Consider the following 22,376-nt stretch of genomic DNA (forward strand, 5'->3'; position numbering starts at 1 on the left):
ATGATTGCTCCCACAGTTGATTTTTTCACACCAAGCTGCTTGCCTATTGTAGATTCACTCTTCCCAGTCTGGTGCAGGTCTACAATACTTTTCCTGGTGTCCTTCGAAAGCTCTTTGGTCTTGGCCACGGCGGAGTTTGGAGTCTGACTGTTTGAGGCTGTGGACAGGTGTCTTTTATACAGATGATGAGTTCAAACAGGTGCCATTCATACAGGTAACGAGTGGGGGACAGAAAAGCTTCTTACAGAAGACGTTACAGGTCTGTGAGAGCCAGAGATTTTCCTTGTTTGAGGTGACCAAATACTTATTTTCCACCCTGATTTACGAATAAATTCTTTACAAATCCTACCATGTGAATTCATGGATTTTTTTTTTCACATTCTGTCTCTCACAGTTGAAGTGTACCTCTGGTGCAAATTACTGACCTCTGTCATCATTTTAAGTGGGGGAACTTGCACAATCGGTGGCTGACTAAATACTTTTTTGCCCCACTGTATTTACCAAAAAAATCAAACAAAAATAAATCCTTTGAAAGTCAGTCATGTACTATAAATTACTATATATGTTTGCCACTAATTAAATACAAATAATGTTATTGTATTTAATTTGGGAATTTATTTGGCATTATTAGTATCTTTATTTAAGCAGGAAGTGAAACTTATGAGACCAATCTAATTAGCATTCTAGACTGTCACTGGAACTGCTGCCATTGAATCTGCTATTTTAAGTCTAATTGCTACCCTGCTTTCCTGTCCAAACAAAAGATGCAACTATAACAATCATTTCAAATATCCAGCTGTCAGTTGAGGAGAGAGGAGGCGATTGTCGCTGTAGGCATATGGTACATAGGATTAGGTGATGTCTTTTGACCTCATAACTTTATATCCTCCTGACACTTGACCAGGAACACCACATCCAATTCAGGGTGGTGGTGGAGCCTTAACCCAACTGTCATAGGGTGGGAGGCAGGGTACGCGCCGGACTGGTCACCAGCCTGTTGCAGTGCTAACACAGAGTCAGGCAACCAGCTTTCTTGTTCACCACCCCTAAAGTACAGTACACATGTACTGGTGTATAAGAAAGGCACATGTACAGTATTTTCAAAACGGTTGGGGAAAAAAATCAATCATTTTTAAATACCCTGGTGTGGCTTAATACCAACGTTACAGTTTTCGTTTTTTTAATTGGTTCATTTCCATTTAGAGAAAGGTTTTTCAAATAAGGAGTGCTTGATGCTGTCGTTCACACGAGAACCAAAGCAGTGGTGTATTGCTCATATTTGGAAACAGCGAGAAAATCATAATCAAATACAGTTATTAAACTTTCACTATAAAACTTTTTAGCATACCCAAGACGTTTGTACTTTTTGACCTAAGGATTTATGTTTTAGTGGTTGGCGTTACAGCATCTACTGGGCCACCACCAATATTGCACTTGCGAAATGGTCTCAATGATTGTGTGTCTCTGTTTCCCTGTGTAATTCAGGGGCAGCCTTTGGTCGTCTGGTTGGAGAAAGCATGGCTGCCTGGTTCCCTGATGGCATTAACACAGATGGTACCATCTACCCCATAGTGCCAGGAGGCTATGCTGTTGTGGGTAAGTTAAAGACACACACCATTTCAGCTGTCTCTCACTCTCCATCCTAATCTACATATTTTTGCTGCAATAAAAGACGTTTGCTTCTACAATTCCTCTGTGATTCAGCCTTTGCATTATAAACCTATATACACATTTTTCTTCTTGGCTTTCTGTGAAGGGCTTTCATCTTTGATGGCAAGAGAAATAAAAGTGAATGCACAGAAATATTTCCTGTAGCAGAATTGCTCAGTTTTTCAGCTCCAAGTTAAGGCTTTAAGTTGACCCTGATTAAAGGTGACATGGAATATGAACAGACTCAAGTGCTCCAGACAAAATCAAATTATATTTATAAGATCCCCAGACCAGTCACGACAAAGAAACCTCCTGCAAAACAGTTTAGACACCAGCTGAAAAAAAACAACAAATTTCTTCACAGTGGTGTTGTCAGATGTTCATATTCCACTAGAAAGTCTGGAAGTTGAATATCCAAGCTAATGTGCAATCCAGGAGTCCTGTTAAGAAGCAGACATTGTTTTGTTGCTTGGCAAAGGCATATTTTTGTTTTGTGTTGACTGAATAATGTACTTGAAGAATATATATATGAATACAAAAAGTGTTCACAAAAAGTGAACATAATTTAAGTGTTAAAAGAATATATTGATAAGAAACTGTATTGTTTCTCTGCATTTTAAGTCTGTCTGTATAGATTTCTGAGAAATGAACTACCAAACATGACACATTATCCCATGTTATAATTTATTAGACAAATGCTAGGCTGTTATTGAGCTGACCATAAACTCCTGTACACCATAGTCTTTGTTTTGAGAAAAATGTGAGGCTATGTGTTCGACAGCTAAGACTTGTTTCAAACTGGATTGGGCATCCACTGGACAGAGTCAAAGCTGAGACCTTAACCTGATTAAAAGGCTGTTTGGGGACCTTAAGAGAGCTGTGCATACATGAATGCCCGCAAAGAAATAATATGACAGACTAATAGCCATGCAAAGAAGTAGTTATTGCTGCTACAGGTTGTTCTACAAGCTCCCGAACCATGAACTGTACTAAACAATGTGTAATATAAGGTTAGTGTTCATCTCAGGTTGTATTTGTACTTTTTTTTTTTATAGGTTGTATTTACTTAATTTTTAAACCTGCCAGAAACTCGATAATTTTATTACAATTTTTATTAGTTCCAATTAAACAAGGATAAATAGAAAGCTAATGGTAAATATGACAGCTGTTGCTCATCAACTTTTACTCACACTGCACACCCCTGTTTGTACTAATACAGTCATTAAATCAACAATGCACTGCACTCAGTGTCACAGCTTTGTTATTCAAATATCAAGGGAAGTTAAACACAAGGAGAGCAACTGAATTGTAAAAGTAATGTGATAGACAACAAGTTTGTTAGAATATGTGGGAAAATTTTAATCAACAGCCATAATTTCCTACTACTAGTTTACTACCAATAATTACGCATTTAACGCCCAAAAAATACCCCCTCTGGACAGTGATAATAATAAGCTAGTTAATGCAAATGATTATTTTAACTTATTAATAATGTCAAAATATTTATTTTCTTCTGTTTTTTTTTAGTTTTCCTGTATGGTTTATTAAACAAATGTACCTTAAACAAACAATACTGAGATCTTTACTCTCTGGTGAACAAACCATGTAATAGAGACATTATGTTTAATGACTCAGAACTTCCCTATGGCATATCTTTACTTCTGTTTGTTGTTACTCATCAGAAGCCACAAACACTGCGACAAGCTAATGTCTGATGTATCAGTCTAGATTATTTATTTGTCTGGATACACAGACGAATAGTAAAATAAGTGATAATAACCAGCAAAGGGTAATGATTGTATACACTGGATAGTGAAGCTGTACCCAGTATTTCTTTAAAGAAATGGTTGCACTACATACATTATAGATTCTTCCTGAAGTTGTGTGTCTAATGAGGTGCAGCGTTGCTACAGTTGCTACTTGTTGACAGCCGTGCTGATTATGCCAGTGTTATGGGTTGGCGGTGGCTGTTTTTCTGGGGCTGATGTTGTTGTTGTTGTGCTGCACTATAGCTGATGAGTCACCCCTTTACAGACCTGACACTCTGATGAGCCTCTTTCATCTCGCAGCGGAGCTTGCTTTAAGGAATAAGTGTTGGGATGGGCAGAGGGAGCAGCAGCATTTATCTGAGGGGCATACATGGGCTTAATTAAGTTAGGAGAAAGAACAATGAAACCTGTCTTTGTAGACTCTCTTACTCACCATCTGTTTCTCTTTTTATTTTAATGCTTTCATTCTCTGGTATTTTCCCCCCTGGTGTTCATCTCATTCTTTGGATTGGTCTCATCCATTTTCTCTGTTAGGATAAACACTCACTTTGCCCATGCTGCTCTTTCTGCTTTGATGTGGCTAGAGTATTCCTCTTTTAACTACTCTGTATTTATTTTTTTAAATAGATTTGCAAATGTAACGTTTCCTTTTATATTGAATTATTCAAAATAGTTGATTTTTGCTTTATGGACATAGGGGAGAAGGCTGTGGGGGGGATAAATGTGTATTTAGTTGCTTGAACTGAGTCAGTATGGATGAGATAGTGTTCAATTATATTCATTTTTATTTATATAGCGCCAAATCACAGCAACAGTTTCCTCAAGGTGCTTTATATTGTAAGGTAGACCCTACAATAATAGATACAGAGAAAAACCCAACAATCATATGACCCCCTATGAGCAAGCACTTTGGCGACAGTGGGAAGGAAAAACTCCCTTTTAACAGGAAGAAACCTCCGGCAGAACCAGGCTCAGGGAGGGGCGGCCATCTGCCATGACCAGTTGGGGTCGTGGAGCCAGAGATGTATGATTCAGTGGAAAGAGGTCTATTAACAAATAGTGAGTGAGAAAGTTGACTGAAAAAGAAATACTCAATGCATCATGGGAATCCCCCAGCAGCGTACACCTATTGTAGCATAACTAAGGAAGGATTCAGGGTCACCAGATCCAAACTATATACTTTAGCAAAAAGCAAAGTTTTAAGCCTAATCTTAAAAGTAGAGATAGTGTCTGTCTCCTGAATCCAAACTGGAAACTGGTTCCACAGAAGAGATGCCTGAAAACTGAAGGCTCTCCCTCCCATTCTACTTTTAAATACTAGAGGAACAACAAGTAAGCCTGCAGTGTGAGAGCAAAGTGCTCTGTTGTTTTGTTGTTTAAGACTCTTCGAGTGAATTAACTTCCAAATCTGAAGTTTGATTTTGTAGATTAGATTAGAAATGTGTTCTATACAATGTACAGCTTCTTGTAGACAATGTAAATAATCTATCCCACTGTGCACGCTACAACACTAAGGTAAAATTATTAGAATTTTGTTTAAATGCTGTTAATGATTTCAGTTCATTCAATTCCCCTGTCAAGCTTGGATTCATGTGTAGTGCTAGAGCACATCTTGTACACCTGCTGCATTTGGACTGTTTTGTAGGAATATCGATTTAAACACTTGGAGGTGGACATTTGAAGTTTACTTATGTACCTTGAAGTTTGCCGAGCACAAATATCAAAGGTTTTTTTTTCCTAAAATGACCAAAACTTCAAAACGAAGATTACTGTCACAGTAATAAAAACCAGTTCTCTGGCTATGACCACTAAAAAATCAGCAGAACTGCCAAGTCAAAACTGGATTGAAATGTAGTAACAACGACCGTAGCAGTGTATGGTTAAATATAGCGTGCTAATTTAAATCAAGTATAGTTTTTAGGTCTTTATAGGCTCAGTAGAAACAGTTTCTGATTGTACCAAGGGAAGTAAAGCCTAAAATTACCACTTTTTATACATGTTTTTATAAGATGTTATATCACAGCTAACAGCAACAACCAATAATAGTGTAATATGGACATGTAGTAGTTGAAGTAAAGAGTCTTGGAAGGTTGGTTATAAAACATCCGAAAGCACTGCTCTAATTCGCACAAGAAAGTTACAGATCATGTTCCAAAACAAGTAATTCGCCATTGTTAGCTTTTCTATTGTATCGTTTGAAAGACTTCTGATTATGTATTTTCATCTTGGGATTAGCTAATTTTACTTCCTGTAGTTTTGGGGGGAACGCAGACAGTAATGAAGTCACTGATGATGGATCAATATGGTAAAGAAACCAAGTGCAAGAAAAAGTTTTTTTTTTCTTTTAACATCTTCAAAAGACCTTTGAAGAACTGAGACTCAGAAAGCGAAATGTGTAAGTTAGAAATTTTAGCAGCTTGTCAGAATCTTGAGTCTCTGGCATTAATCAACAGTTCTCTTTGTCATATGCTTGGGGACAGTAAGATAGTATTTTATTGCTCTTTGAAATCATATTAGTATTGACCCATCTGTTTTTGGAGGGGGGCTTTGAATGCCACCCAAAGGACCCCTTTCTAAAGCCCCAAATCTCACCTTACAAGCAAACGTCTAACCAATTATTTCTACACTTTCTCTCTCTGGTCCTCTACTAACTCCACTGTCCTCTCCCAAACCCAAAGGTGCTGCAGCCTTGTCGGGAGCAGTCACCCACACGGTTTCTACTGCAGTCATCGTGTTTGAGCTGACTGGCCAGATCTCCCACATCCTGCCGGTAATGATAGCAGTGATCTTAGCCAATGCCGTGGCCCAGTCCCTGCAGCCCTCCCTCTACGACTCCATCATCAGGATCAAGAAGCTTCCCTACCTCCCAGAGCTGGGCTGGGGTCATCACGAGTATGTATATTCTAGAGAAACACCAGCACACAACAAGACAAATTACAAATAAGTTTTAATTTTGTAAATGCCATTATGCAGAATGTTAACTACTAAACCAAAAGCTAATAAGAATTCAAAAAATAATGGTAAAGGTTTATAGTATGTGCAAAAGGTTAAAGGTCATATAATATCTATGCATCAAATTGTTAAGAAATCTAATTTAACAGTATGCTTCAAAGAAAGGAATAAATTAGGATTTTGGGAAATGCATTTATTGATTTTGTTAATGATTTTGAAAAGCTCAGTAGCATAGCTTGTAAATGAAAAACCACTATGACCACCAGTGTGTCAGCTTTAGCATAGTGTGAGATTAAACAAGTACAACATGAAAATTACTCAGCATTAGAAGTGTTACTAGGCTAATTTTGGTACCTAGGACAGCTTGAGGCCAGCTATAATTTTATTAGCCCACAGACAAAATGATTTTAAAATGTTAGCATGATAAAGTTGTCAGTGGGCCCAATAAAACTTTATGTCATCTCAAAAAAGAATGCACACATTAATTGGTGGGAGCTGAATTAGAAGATTTATTACTTTGTTATATTTATCTGGTAAATATAAAGGCACCCCTATTATGCTGTTAGCGTAACTTATTATTATGTGAAGTTAAGCATTGCAAATCATAACATGGGAATTTATAAACTTCAGAGGTTGTATGAGAGGGATTTTGCTACCTTGGGGCAGAGTCAGACTCACTGTACCGACATTAGTCCACAGACAGCATGCTAACATTTAGCTTTCAAGTTTTTGGCATGATCACGTTGGCATGATAGCAGTTAAAATACTTTTTGCAGATATTAGAGTGTTAGTCTGAATCCACCGCATTGTTGGAGAAATGATATATATAGTCCCTTTTTAGGTAACTTTCATAAAAGCAGCATTAGCAGCATTATGTACAGCATATTATTATATAGTGGCATTATTCTTGCTGGACATTTGACTACTCTTCTTGGTAGAATTAGCAGAGTTCATGCCGGAAGCTTAATGTCACCCTCTTTTATCGATTCGAAAAACCAGTTTTAATGTGTTTGGGAAAATTGTGTTGTTGGAACACCCAGTAGTGTCAATTTTTCAGCTAAAAACCGCTCCAGAGAAAACAGCAAAACAGCTCCAGAGAGTTATGCTACCACTACCACCATGCTTTATAGTTCCTACACGGTTAGTGTTCATTTTTTTATTGCTCTAAACATACCTTTTCCTTACATTTCTGGTAACTATTTGTGCCAAGTAAAAAAAAAAAAAAAAAAAAAAATCTCTAAAAGGCATCTGGCTTGTGCATGTGAACAGATGTAAAGGTGTCTATTTTGGAGCATTGCCTTCTTTCTTGGTCTGCACCCTCTTAGTCCATGGTGATATTAAACTTGATTCACGGTTGACAGTGATGCAGATGTTCCAGCAGTTTGTAGTTCATGGCAGGTTTACGCCTAGGTGGTTCCTGGGTTATTCCTGAACAATTTCCTCTCTGAAGGTGACAGCGTGAGTCTTCTTCCAGACCTAGGCAATGTAGTGACACATCTGAATAGCTTGCATTTACACAGTTGGTAAAACTGATGATCTCAGAACCTCAGATGTGGCTCCAAGAAACCTTTCTAAGGTGAGAAAGAGACTTCAACTTTTGCATTGTTCTGATTGGTCAGTCCAATGAGTGTTTTCAAAGAAATCCTTTTTAAGCTGGCAAAGGGAAACTGCTAGTTGTAGAGAAATTTCAACCACAACTGTAGATTCTTTAATGGCGCTGATAAGTTTATGGTGGCACTCAGTGACTGATGATCAACCATGGAAGTTATTTCGCAGGGCAGCCTTTATTAGATGTTGCAATAAAGTTAGGATTTGTGGATAAAGATAGCAGGATAATGACACTGTAGCAAAGAGTGGCTTGTGTGGAGTCAAACTGGAGGCTCAGCAGGGAATTTTGTCCTATGTGGCATGCTGTTTAACTATGAATGAAGCGTTGAGACATTTCATTCTGCTGATTACATCAGCCTAACATACTATGGCTAAACTGTATGAAATATACTGACTGTATGAATTAGAGATGGCACGATACCACTTTTTTATGTCCGATACCGATACCGATATCATAAATTTGGATATCTGCCGATACCGATATGAATCCGATATAGTGTTTTTTAATCAACAAAACTGTTTTTTAAAATATCTTGCTGCATTTTGCAAGTCTGCAAGTTCATACTCAAGTTTAAAACAACAACTACACTAAAGCTATTCTGTTATACCTGTATACAAAAAAAATATTTCATAGTTCAGCAATACTGATCAATCTAATAAACTTAGACCTACACCATCCTCCCTATTCTGGTATTTTAAAGAGTACTTAGCTTAAATATTAAGCAACCTAACTAATAGGGTTCCAACTCCCAGCAACAACAAAAATAAATAAATAAAAAATAGGGAACCACCCCTCACGCGCCACCTCATGATGCTTAATCGACGTAATCAACCTTAATTTGATGCAGTGTGAAAAAAAAATGCACAGAAATCAATTATTTTTCAAGAAATATTAAATAGATTCAACATCTTTCTTCAACAAAATTGCAGACTGCACAGATGGTACCTTCCCAAAGGAAAAAGTACTATAGCTTACTAGGGTATATATATTAGACTTAATAGTCACTATATACAGTAATTGACTTCTATTCATTTTACATCAAATTAAAACTTTGTGTGTCAGATAATTATTTATTAAAAGCTAGACATTTTAAATGAGAATAAGAAAGAAAAGTATGTCTTTGTGCCCCCTTTTCCCAGTTAATGCCCTATCGGCCCCCCTGGCTAAACTTTGCTAGATCCGCCCCTGCACAGTTACCAGCGTCAGCTACGTAGAAAAAGATCCTGGTGTAGAAAGTAATATTAAATAAATTCTACCAACAGCTGATCAAGCTTAAACGTGCTGCTGTTGTTCAGCCGCTGGTTTCCTCTTTCTGGTGCAAAGTGGGCCAAAAACAAAGACGGACTCGCGACAGAAAAGCCGATCAGCTGATCATTTAAGCAGTTTCACGATTGAAGTAGCAGCCGGAGAGCGAGAGGCAGTCGCTCGTTAAGCTTAACGCAGGAATGCTTTACAAACATTCAGAGATGGACTTACACACTTGCTTTACTTCTCTCGGGGATAACTTTGTCGGAGATGAAATGCCAGGTTGCTAGCGAAGCTCCAAATGCTATCCAGACCACCGACAGGTCCCGCATGCCACAGCTGCTCTATCACGTGATGCATACTGCTCCGACATGCTAACGTTCTGAGGTGAGTTACGGTGTGTTGCAAGTTTTGTGAGGTGCTTTCGTGATATTTAATGGATCGGATTACATTTTTTTATTTTTCTCCGATATCCGATCCAGTCATTTAGGTCAGTATCGGACCGATACCGATACGTAATATCGGATCGGTCCATCTCTAGTATGAATACATTTGTGTTTAGTTGCTCACTAAATAACTGAATACACTTGCTTCAGCATTAGTCTGCAGTGTTTTTTAATGGCTTTGACTGTTGCCTTTAATTTGGGTGTTTAAACTCAATCATAGCACTACAGTAAAATCTGTTGCACAAAAATACAAGTGTGGCTGGAGGAACCTGGCTTGGTACATGGCTTTTAATGGACTTCACATTTAATAATAATGCATGCCAAAGACACAATGCTGAATAGGATTACCCACTGCCTGGTGTCATCAGAGCTCTGTGATTCCATATAAAAGCGCTGTTGGTGTAATTGTTTGGAACTGATGTTATAGATGCTGCCAAATCATTAGGTGAACATAATAGTTTAATTTTGATGCGGCATTCACAAATTGAAAGCAATGAGGAAAAGTTTTCTTTGGTCCTCTGCTTGTTCATTATTTTCTGAAGCTGTTCCCTGTAGAGTTACATTTATGTGTGTTGCTTGAGTCCTTCACTTCACAGCATAGGGCTGTGCGATATGACCAAAATCTCATATCCCAATATAAGAATTCTATCGTTATTCTATCGATATAAATCACAAAAATGTAACATTTTCTGTAAATTCTGTGAATCTCTGGCAGCTCGTCTTGCGGGAAGTGTTTCCAGCTGCGCGTCATGTAGCTGGAGTCGAGTGTTTTAACCGATGCATGAAACGATACATTTTTAGACATAAGTTGTAAAGGCCGCTGTTTTCTTTGTGAGTATTTATTATACATCGTGCTGCAGGGAAAAGCCTGTTCTAACGTTTGAGTCTAAGGTTTCTTTTTAGCACCTGGCGGCTCTTTTTTTTAAATTCTCATCCGTAAATAATCTGCTCTTTCACGTGATTCGGTTTATTTTGAAAAGTCTCAACAGGATCTTGAGCTTTATTGTGAAAGGTTTACGTGGAACATAAACAAGCAGACACGCGATGCTGATACTGTCGTTGTTGCTAACCACAACGCATAAAAACAGCTGCTTGTCCGTCTGTAGTGTGGTTATATTAAATATAAGAGAAAGAGAGAACTTTAAGAAATTAATATAGCCACTGCAGTGACCATCAAAATGATGAAAAAATATTGCCGTAAACAGTTTATTTTGTGACACCACGAAAGTAAAAAGATAGACGTTTTTATATCGTCATCCGATATATATCGTTATATCGAACAGCCCTATGCCAGCACCTCAGTTGACCCTCGCTGTCCATCTCTTCGTTATCTATTCCCCTCTCACTCTATCTGCTCTGTCCTCCTCTGTCTCTTCTTATTATCTGCTGTGACCTTGTGGCCTCTCAATCACACTCTCACTATCTTGTCTTGTCCGTGTATGCATGTGTATGTCGGGGAGAGTAAGAAACTGCAATGTGAGCTGTGTTTTCACCAAGTAGTTGTTGTCTAGTTTGTAGGTTCCTCTTATTTCTGATTATATAATGCTATTTGTAGCAGGGAAGACATGCCACATGAAAAAGCTTGGGGAGGCTGTTTAGCACTGCTGTTCGGTGTAGGTTGGAATATTATTCTCACTTATATTTGTAAAGTTTTGTAAACCAGCTAATCTTCTCTCACACAAACTGAATCTTCTCGTTGGAAACACTTTGGTCAAAAAATAAAACCTTTTTTTTTCAGTGGCCTGTCTAAAAGATTTTTCCAGTGTGGCACCTTTTTCATCTAACCTCATTACTGCCAGCTGTTGCAGTTCAAATTAGCTGCATAAAGCATAGGTAGCCTTTATCTCAATATATCCTAGTGGTCATTGTGATATTACAAGAAGCCTAAAAAGAATTTTCCCATGAATTCACATAACGCAACTTTCTACAATAATATTGTATGAATCCTGTAATGCCTAAATAAGATCCAAGTTGTCTATGCATGTACCAATAGGCATAACGATAAGGGCCAAACTGTGATGGCTGGACAGCTGGGTCAGAGCATCTCCAAAACTGCAGCTCTTGTGGCATGTTTCCAGTCTGCAGTGGTCAGTATCTATAAAAAGTGGTCCAAGAAGGAACAGTGATGAACCAGTGACAGGGTCATGTGTGCCCAAGGCTTTTTGCCACAAAGCAAAATTGTTCAGTTTGAGGAGCATACCAATGAGTTTGAGGTGTTGACTTGGCTTCCAAATTCCCCAGATCTCAGTCCATAGGAGTATCTGTGGGATGTGCTGGACAAACAAGTCTGATCCACAGAGGCTTCACCTCACAACTTACGGCTTAGAGGATCTGTTGCTAACATGTTGGCAGATAGCACAGCACACCTTCAGGGGTCTAGTGGAGCCTATGCCTCGACAGTACAGGCTCTTTTACCAGGATAAGGGGGACCAACACTATATAAGGCAGGTGGCTGTGTGTGTGGATCTTAATGATTATGTTTGCAAATGTTTAAAATCACACATGCATAGAGTGTGTGTGTGTGTGTGTGTGTGTGTGTGTGTGTGTGTGTGTGGATATGAGCCTGGACATATTGAAAATAAGTCATGACACAACCATCTGTCATTTTCTGTATATAACAACACGTTGCCAGTATTGTGAATCCATATGATAGGTATAATGTGTTTGTTTGTGTGTAAACACTGAGCACGTACACAAACTCTTGGAATCATCTATCTTCAATAACACATAGGCCTCCATGAACTTGACTCGTTATGCAGAAAGCTCTTACCTACCTCCTCCTTCATTTACTCTATTTTCTTTGGTGCCTCTCTCCTTACTCTCTCTCACACACCACTTTCCATCAGCAGGCCTGTGTGTGTGCGTGTGTCTGCAGCATACGCAAGTGGAGGTGGAGGCGGACCTGTAGGTGAGACACTGTAGGTAGGTAGTGTGGCCTGCTCCAAGCAGAACGTGTTTTTCACTCTAACTGGAAATTATCCATCTCACACCCACGCAACCATCCACCCACACACACACTCACAAATCCAGGAACACTTGTGTAATGCCTGCCGTGCAGTGCACGCGTATGATAGCATGTACATTTGCTCATACTCCCACACAGGCATGGACAGAATTCGATTTTTTTTTCAATGCTTTGCTCCCGCACAACTCTTACAGATATGAGTGCAGATACAAGCAGACATGTTGAGATGGACACAAATACAAAGATCTTATATATGATCCGCTGCGGATATGAAACCTTTTCCTGTGCCTTCCGTTCTTCAACACTGGAGTGGTATTTGAAAGAAAGTGTGGCGACTGTTACATAACATCACTTTCCATGTGTTTGTCTTTTGTTTATTCTGTCACTTTGCTTTTCTTAGTCATTTCATAATGGCCAGTTCTGATTGATTGAATAGTCTATAGTCCGCTGTTATCTCTATTTTTCTGACAATAATTGGAGCTCCGGCAGATGATCATTACAGCCCTTTAGTTATTAGTTTTCACCGCTTGTCCTGAATGTCTGCACCCTCTTCACTCAAGCATGTAGAAACCTAACAGCCAAACCTTCCCCCCATTCTGCCCTGAGCAATGCGGATGATCTATGAAGCCTGGGTTTATAACCCTCTAAGCTTGTTTCTCTTGGCTCAAACATATAGGTTGATGCTCACTTCGATATAAGTCAGACTGATCAGTATCTTCCTGCCCAGTCTTTGCAGGGGAGGAAGGTCCAATTAAGAAGAAACCAATCACATTTCATCAACTGCCTTTGATATCTCAAGGGAAATTAGTCTTGGCAGTGGTTGTGGCCAGTTCAGAGGCATGCATTACATTATTCCCTCAGATCCACTATCAAATTAAAAGAGGCTGCTATTGCACCAGAAAGGATCTTTTTGCTCACCTTTTTTAAATTTTTTTTTATTTTCTGCTTTCCATTGCAGACTAATAGAGCACTGTAACGATTCAGTTCCTTCCAATGGTTTTTTTTCTCTTAATGATAACATTAGGTATGTAGAGAAGCAGGAAAATCTTTAGTGGTGCCCAAAATATGCTGAATTTCATTAACATTTCATGGTCTCTGATCATGGTTTGATTTACAAGATGTCTAAAAGTGGTGAGTTATTGATAACAAAGATAAAGACCTTCTATTACTTTCATTTAGATTACAAAACTGCATGTTTTTTTTCTAATTGTCCTCTTGTTATATAGCCATAGGGTTATGGTTTTGGCAAGCTTTGTAAAAGGGTGGGAATAAATCTAACAGGCACATGCCTGCTGAGGGTACATAAAATCAAAAAGTTATGTTTCAATTATTAATTTCTTTCTAGGAGTCTACTTTCCTCACTATAAGGATTTTTCTTTGGGACCATTTTTTTCTGAAACTAAATTCCAAAGTGCTTCCGATGAAAAATGAAAGCTGGTGCCACTAATGTCATTTTTCAGTGCTGTGAGGCACACAAACAAGATTTAGTTCACCTCCATTGTGTACAGTGGAAGTAAATACCTCAAAACCTAGACAAATAAATCCAACACTGTCTGAATTTAGATACTGAGTCAATCATTTCCTGGAATTACGGTAATATTGGACAGTTTTTCAGCCTCGAGATTTCTGTCCAGTGGCATTAAAAAAAATACTGGTTCTAGAAGAACTCCCTTCCTGTTTTCATGTTCTTGTCTAATATGGTTGAGATACTGCTCTTTACAGTGTAGGTTAAGTGACCCTCGAATACTGTTTGTAAAGTGGAATTAGGCTTTGATACAACACCTCAAGAGAGTCAATAGAAAATCTTTCTGCAGAACTGTGTTGTTGCCATTCATTTCCCTAAGAGGGATGTTGGACTAACTTCATGCATTGTGTGTATTAAAGAGGAGCTGGCAGACAATGGTCATCAATTTACCTTTGTATTTAAAGCGAGGTCAATGTATTGACTTGTCACCACAGAAGGAGCCTGCATCCTGGCACAGCTGCGGAGGCTTGGCAGCGAAAACCACTGAGTGACTGGGGTCATGTTTGCAGGTTTTGGCAGGCTCAGGCTTTCTCAGGGAGAGAAATGCGAGTGCTTCTGACTGGTGTACTGGGGCGTACGATTATGCTGAGGCAAGAGCTGCTCGCGAAATGTCACCCACTTTCCAATACTGTACGCAGAGCACCAGCATCCGGATGACGTGTCGACAGAGTAAGGTGTTATTGGATTGACCGGTCAGCTGAAAGAAGGATGTGCTGTCAAAGCCGTACAGTATGTGGGGGGAAGTGTTTATAGATCCATGCACTAATCAAGCTTCAGTTGACAGTTCATCAGAGGAAAAAGTGCATGACAGTCACACAAAATTTTTACAAGTCAGCGACAAAAGGGCTATTCAGAGGAATGTTTAAAAAAATTAAAAATGAATTCTCGCATCCATCTGTCTTATTCTCACTTTTTTTTCTCATCTTTATGACCACTTGATAAATGTCTCTCCTCTTTTCTCATTTCAGGAAGTACAATATTCGTGTTGAGGACATTATGGTACGCGACGTGCGGTACATCACACTCAACTGCTGCTACAGAGACCTGCATAACGTGCTGCTGACGGGCCAGCTCAAAACGCTCGCACTCGTGGAATCAGCTGGTACACACAAACACACGTGCACCATCGTAGAGATCAGTATAAAGTCTGAGTAACACATTTAGAAGTTTAGTTTCACGTTATTCCACTTGTTGATACACAAACAGGTTTCATTGCAATACATACACTTATTTCCAATGTCCAGATATTTTTTCTATAAGAAACCACATGACTGTATTTATCTGTGTCTACAGCACAAATAGAGACAAATTTTAAAAATGTGTGCATGTCTAATAATTAACTTCAAAGGTTTGTCTAAAAACTGAAATTTCGAACCACCAGGGGTCAATATGGAGCCTATTGAAAATCACCAATGTGTAAAATTGGTTACTATTAGCCCCGTTGTGCCATTTGAATGTTATTTCATACATTTTCTACAAAGTCGGCATCATTAATGCTTTGAATCAGTAAAACCTTGTTATTGCGTTGCATTTTATGATGAAATCTGCCCACGTTTACCACTGCTGAACACAACTTTTAATTAAATTAATTGTTGATTGATTGCAAAGTTACCCCCTAGATGTTCTTAGCCACTTTCTCTGATATGAAGAAAGTCAGAGCTCCAGCACTCCAGATTTCTGAGAACACTTTTGGCATAACTGCATCCCTCTTTTGACTTCAGAGCCACTGCATGGCTGCATAGCTCTGCTGATGTGTGGTTCAAAAATAACAACCCTGAAGTCAGTAACCAGTAGTCAGTAAAAACCTCTTGAGATTGTTTGCCTTCCACCATCTACTTTCCTTTCTTGTGACTATGTTAGCTTGCGGGTGCATTCGAGGTGTGTCTGGCTATTTTATTTTAAGTGTGTGCACTTTGCACACAAATTAGTAGGTGGCCTGGATTCAAATTTCCAATGGGCCAAAATCGAGTTTGAAACGCGTAACTTAATGTGTCAGAATGCACTGGTTTATATATTTATGACACAGCTCTGTGCTGTAGTCTTTGTTATAACAAAACAGAATAAACTTTATTTGTCACTTCTGAGTTTCTGCTCAATTTCGAATGAAATCGAAGGCTGAGCTCAACACAAACTGAACACACAGCTCCCACTCCCACTGACATCTGTGCTTGTTAGCATACAGTGTGCACAGTCTGTAAACTGGTTTCGTTTGGCAAATCAAATTAGTCTTTCAAAAGATGGTTGTAAACATACACGGCAGACCCAGTGGCATTTTGATACTTTTTATTAATGCTTTGACGGTTGCTGTCCACAATACTCACAGAGCTGCAGCTCTCCCGCTGCCCGCTCAACATTATCACAACAACAACGCCAACCACAGGACCCAGTACAATATTTAATTCGGTGGGGTGTGATTGCGGATGCCGTGCAGGTGCGTCCACCTCCTCTGCACGGCACCGCAGGCCACGCCCCGCCACAATGGTCAAATTGGGCAAATCACTGGCCTTAAATGGGCATTGAAACTGCACTAATATTTCCCAGTGGCCCAGATTACTGTGTATAATTGAAATGTTGCCACTCATACTGTAGTATGAGTGACTACAAGCCCACAGAGAAATGTTGTATAACCCAACACTCTGTTTTAATTGGTTGTATTAATCTCAATTATCTTTAGCTCATTATACTTGTTGTCTTGTACATAACTCCATTCTCATTCTTGTTTCCAGCTGCAGCAGGTTGCTGCTGTCAGCAAAATAGCTCTGACATGCCCACTGCATAGCACAAAGCTGCATAATTCTCTCAGTTTGACACATCCTATATAAAAGATGAATGTTCTGGCTCTGAAAAGGTTCTTTTCACCTACATTGTTGTCAGTGATCAGGGACTACCATCAAAGCAAACAGGGTCTGAGTCATTCAGTGAGAAGTGCCATGCATGGGTCCCCTGATATTTAAAAAGAATATAAAGATTTGTTGTTATTCATGACTAAAGACCCTACTTTAAGAGTACTAAGCATTCATTTAAATCAAATAAGAAAACAAATAACAAAATTTCAATCCATCCATTTTCTGCCTAAGCAGAGAAAAGCCCAACTGTATCCCAGACCACCTCCTCTAGATCACTGAGGTGTTCAAGGCGAGACATAATCACCATTTCTCACATTCATCTGTGTCACAGTCAGTATACGTTGTGTATGCCTCTGTCCTCATGAAAGGACTTTAAGATTTAAAAAAAAAAAGACCACTTTTTTGATTAATGTCTATCCATAATTGTCACTTTTCACCCAGACATCACACAACATTTATGTACCAGAATGCTTTACTGTCCTTTTAAGTGACATCTACAGTGGCACTGAGAGGGCAAATGCACTGCAACTTAAGAAAATACCAGTAAATAGAAAGGCGATGCAAAAGTGCACAAAATGCAACAGAAGTTGACTAATCCCCAATGTAAACAGAGAAAATACCTCAATAGCTTAAAAAAACCCCAAACAATGTACATTTGTGAAAGGCTGTGTTTGTTTTGCTCACAGATTTTCAGATTTTAAGGGCGCAATCCTTACAGTTCCCATGCAGAATGACCCATTCTGGGTCCTTTACATAACCTAAATGTCCAGTGACGTTTCCAGCAGATATTTAAAGTGAATAGCAACAGTTAATTGTTGACTGCCAGCTTCTGTGTGCCCAAAACTGTCCCTTTTTAATGTGTTACAACAAAGAGAGAGAAAAAAAAAGTGTAAACTTCCAAGCACCCACCAGTGTGAAAGTGATATAAGAAACACAACAGTTATTACAGTAGTAAATCCTGTGTGAGAACAGTGTGCTAATCACCCCGTCTGATATGCTATTCATGTCATTGTTTCATGCTGCTGCTGATGTTGCTGTAAGCGCACTAAAAACAAATTCCAGCGCCCTTGGTGATGTGCTCATTAGTTTAATTGATTGATTGACAAACCTGCCTGGGTGCAGGCTGCTGATCGCGCCGGCCGCCTTGCTGAAGTGCAGATTTGGTATTCCGAGCGCTGTTTCAATTATGCAGTCGTGCAGGAACAATTAGCTTCAGCATTTAAGCAAATACATAATCAGCACGTACTGTCACAAAGGCAATTACTTAAAGCAAGTAAGCGGCCACCCACACGCACACTCACTCGCACACATACACACACTACTTAATACACATCCACTGCATTCTTTGCTTTTGTTATGTAACTCAGCTGAGCTCTCTGCAGTGCTGCGACATGCGTTTGGAATCGGCTGCAGTTAGCTCGCCCTTTGTCCCTGAAACAAGTTTACATTATCTTCACTTTTCTCGCCTCTGCAAACTTGCTCCTCCACTCTTTTTTGTCTTCTTCTTACCTCTCCCTCTTCCTCTTGTGCCTCCTCTCCCAGAGTCAATGATCCTGCTGGGTTCCATCGAGCGTGCCCAGCTCCAGTCGCTGCTCTCACAGCAGCTCGGCCGTGCCAGGCGGCTGCAGTACATCAGGGAACGAGCCGTCGAGGAGAAGAAACGCCTATCCATCGTGTCGGACCCAGCCAGCGACGACAACGGCAGCCAGCGCACCAGCCAGGAAGTCCGCTTCCAGGTGAGAGGTTGCTGGATCACAGAGGTCTAGCGTTTTCACCTACACCTCTGTGAAAGAATCTCAGCACAGGTTTTAAACGAAAGTAACAAATTCAGCATTTTTATTTCTTCTACCTGAACTTGTAGGTTATTGATGTCTGAGAAAAGACAAACCTGCAGTGTCTGCTTACTAGATTATCTGCATGTGCAATGTGAGCCAGAGCCCCCAGCTGCCAGGCCTCTATAACACACTCTGTTCAGGAGACAGAGACCATGCCTGTTATATCTGTAATATTAAAATTTTCCTTTTTGATATCAGGTGTCAGATCAGGTGGCTTTGACCCCTCCCATAGTTATGCTGCTGAGAGATTCCCCATGATGCACTGAGCATGTCTCCTCTGTGTAACTACGTTGCATTTCACTAACTTTGTATCATCTCTTCTTGTGGAGTTTGTGCTTCTTCCTCTCTGTCAGATGTCTCTGACCCTTCACTGTGCATGTTTGATCTTTTGATCTGACCTGACCATGTTTATTGTTCACTTGTTTTTATTGCTTATTGTTTATTTTTCTCACTGCTCATTATTTTTCTCTTCCTTCACCCCAACTGATGGAAAACCCTGAGCCTGGAGGTTTCTTCCTGTTAGATTGGAGTTACTTTCCCCTCTCCATTGCCAGTGCTTGTTCCAAGGGTTTCTATCAGTATTGCAAGGTCTTGAATTTAATGAATGTGTGAGGTTATCTGTGTTTTTTATTTTTATTTTTTTAAAGAAAGAAATGGAAATGGGCAGCCAGGTAAAAGATAGATGTCCACATTGGTTGCAGGTACTGCACTGCAGTGCTTAAACTTGAGATTTATCTCCCTTTTCCCCATCTTTTATCAGTTTGCACTGAGTGGCTGAGCAGAACGCCCTCAGGCATGGATGTGGAAGCAGGAACAAGGAGTGTGTTTTGTGCACAATGCTCATTTCAGTCTCTTCTTTTCTTTGACTTTGTGCCTTCTTACCACTCTTTGTTACTGCCTGTATTTGTAGTAAAGGCAAATAGTTACATTGATGATTTTAAATTTGCTATAACATCAGTCATGCAAAGCTATGGCTGTGGAAGACTAAAGATATGAAGCGGGAATTGAACATAATGGGTCCCCTTTATATTTAAGAAAATAATATATACAGTGTAGAAAAGCATGTAGCCATGCTACTGCCCAGAAACTCTGGGTAATTCAGGATATTTAAAAATAGGCAGGTTCACATAGTTTCCCATCTACAGTAGGGTATACAAGTACCCTACCTTTTCTTTTTTCATAAAACTAACCAATATTGTTTTTACCAAATAAAAATATTTTTAGGTCATGGAAATGGCAACAGGGCAAGTCATTGAAGTCATGAAATTTTACAAGACCATCACAAGCATTCTTTTAGTTCTCAGCTCCTGCTGGTTTCTTTTCTTTCTTTGTCCCTCGTGTGTCCCCATGTGTTTACTTCCATTATGTAAACCTGCAGAAGTCCGTCACTTTCTCCACACTCACACTTTGAGTGTGGAAAAATAACAGAGATGCTGATCTCTTAAGCAGGATTGGACCTTTTTAATGCATTTTCTTATCTTTGTGTGTGTGTGTGTGTGCGTGTGGGTGCGTGCGTGCGTGTGCGTGCGTGTGCGTGTGTGTGTACGCACAGATCTCAACTGAGGAGTCGTCCTTCAGTCCCACTCGTCCAGTACCTCATAAGCCCCTCAAACCCGCTCTGAAAAGACCCTCTGTGGTGGAGCGACCCACCGAGCTTCCCACCAGTAAGAACTGCACTTGCGTACACAAACACACGCAAAAAACAGGAAATCCAAAAGAATCAAGAATAGAAAAATGTTATATCTCTGGAAGAAACGTGAGCGATTCTGTCTTTGTCTGTAAACTCACAAAATGCTAATAACGGCACTCAGTCTCTGGTCCTCACATGATTAATAAGCTCTTGCAGCTGTCTTCATCTCTAACTGTTTGTCTGCTTCGCCACAAGGTGTCAACACAGTGTACTCATTTTTCTATCTCACAGTTTCAAATGGCGGTTTTTGCTTTGTGGCCACTGTTAAATGACAAAACCGATAAGTTAACTAACAGAATGCAGGATTTGTACAGTGTCTTAACAAACCTGGCTTAGAATATCAAGAGTCAGTAGCCACAACAGGCGCTTTTGTACCTCTTTGTCCACTCTTTGTTTTTGTGCTGTGTCAGTGCTGGTGTGATTTCATTTTAGATGTTGGATTTTGTTAAGGCTAAAAGCTGGATGGCATATGCCTGCTAGTTCCCATTTCTGCACAAAACTTGACATTGATTAATTCCTGTAGGAATACACGTAGGCAGTTAGTACATACTCCTGTTGTATCTGAATTATTATTTATAAGGAGATGTCTTTATTACATATGCTATAAATACCATATATTCTATATTATATTTCTATACCGCTTTCCTTTTGCACCGTGCCACCAAGACAAAATCCTCATTCGTGTACAAGCTTGGCAAAAAACCTGATCATGTTTCAGATGAGTGGAAGAGGGTTGCAAAGCAGTTTACATAGGCAGTTTGGTTACAGTACTCACACACATAGCCTTCCAGTCCATTGAACACTTAAAATATAGGATTACAAACCAGACACAGGGTATAGGAGCAAAGTGAAAATGAAGACATCTGGAGCAACACACTTGTTTTCTTTCACATGTTGGAATGCCATTTCGATGGGAGAGGTGCTATGAGCTGCATACCTAAAAGGCACCTAACCCTGGTTCCTCTCTCTGTTTCAGGCCCACATGATCATTCGGGTATTGCACTGAAGAACCTTTTCTGCTCCAGTCCAGACACAGAAGCCCTGGAGGTGAGAGAGTCATGTCCTTGAATACACCCAACAACAACGGCGCCCACACACACACACACACACACACACACACACACACACACACACACACACACACACACACACACACGCAGTGGCTCACATCCTGTTGTTCACACATTCTGTACACCCCCATAGTCCTATGCTATCTCTCACATACAGTCCTTCACGCTCTACAGTACAGTACCACACACACACACACACACACACACACACACACACACACACACACACACACACACACACAGTATCTCAAACAGCTTCAATATAAAACCTCTTTCAGTTTGTCTCAGCCTTGCATCCTGCAGAACTTTAAAGGAAAGCTCTTCACTCCCGCATCACCCCATTAATGGCTTGTTTCATAGAAGTAACCCTTCAATTTATGTATTTTTTCTCAGTATTGCAGGGAAGTTTTGCCGTGCCTTAAGTGGCACTTTTTGCCAAGTCAGATTGACATTGAGGTTGTTGTTAACATTGTGTGCTTGTCTCTGGTCACTCCGGAAGAAAAACAACAACATGGAGAGCCTAATGTCTCCTGACATCAGGAGGTCTTCCAAACGGGTCCGGATATCCGTCGTGGTAAGAGCCACCGATCTGGGCCTGGAACTGCCTGTCAACAGGTTCATCAGTCAATCAACTGATTGTCACCCTACCATTCCATCCCAGGGCTAATCCTACATGCCGATGGATGTGATGATGCATGCCATCGTGCTAAAAAAGTGCAGAACATAGTCTTTCTTGTCCAGCCTGTAACTCCATCTGACCTCTCACTGCCTCTA

General features: G+C 39.8%; 1 protein-coding gene across 5 annotated transcripts in view; it reads left to right on the forward strand.

Moving 5' to 3' along the window:
- Nucleotides 1-22,376, forward strand: part of LOC147313991 (chloride channel protein 2-like) — a 190,858-nt gene that overhangs the window by 135,117 nt on the left and 33,365 nt on the right. For 3 of the 5 annotated variants that reach the window (XM_086260743.1, XM_086260744.1, XM_086260746.1), the window contains 7 exons: nt 1,486-1,596; nt 6,098-6,311; nt 15,130-15,263; nt 18,550-18,743; nt 20,395-20,506; nt 21,509-21,579; nt 22,102-22,176. In XM_086260743.1, the coding sequence (XP_086116869.1) occupies nt 1,486-1,596; nt 6,098-6,311; nt 15,130-15,263; nt 18,550-18,743; nt 20,395-20,506; nt 21,509-21,579; nt 22,102-22,176 (911 nt within the window). The remainder of the gene's footprint in view (nt 1-1,485; nt 1,597-6,097; nt 6,312-15,129; nt 15,264-18,549; nt 18,744-20,394; nt 20,507-21,508; nt 21,580-22,101; nt 22,177-22,376) is intronic. The other 2 variants (XM_086260747.1, XM_086260748.1) reach the window with 1 other exon arrangement.

The sequence above is a fragment of the Aulonocara sp. 'chitande type north' Nkhata Bay genome, linkage group LG14 (genome assembly GCF_057382095.1).
Source record: "Aulonocara sp. 'chitande type north' Nkhata Bay isolate Kocher_YH1m ecotype deep benthic linkage group LG14, A_spYH_male_GT1.1, whole genome shotgun sequence".
Taxonomy (NCBI): domain Eukaryota; kingdom Metazoa; phylum Chordata; class Actinopteri; order Cichliformes; family Cichlidae; genus Aulonocara; species Aulonocara sp. 'chitande type north' Nkhata Bay.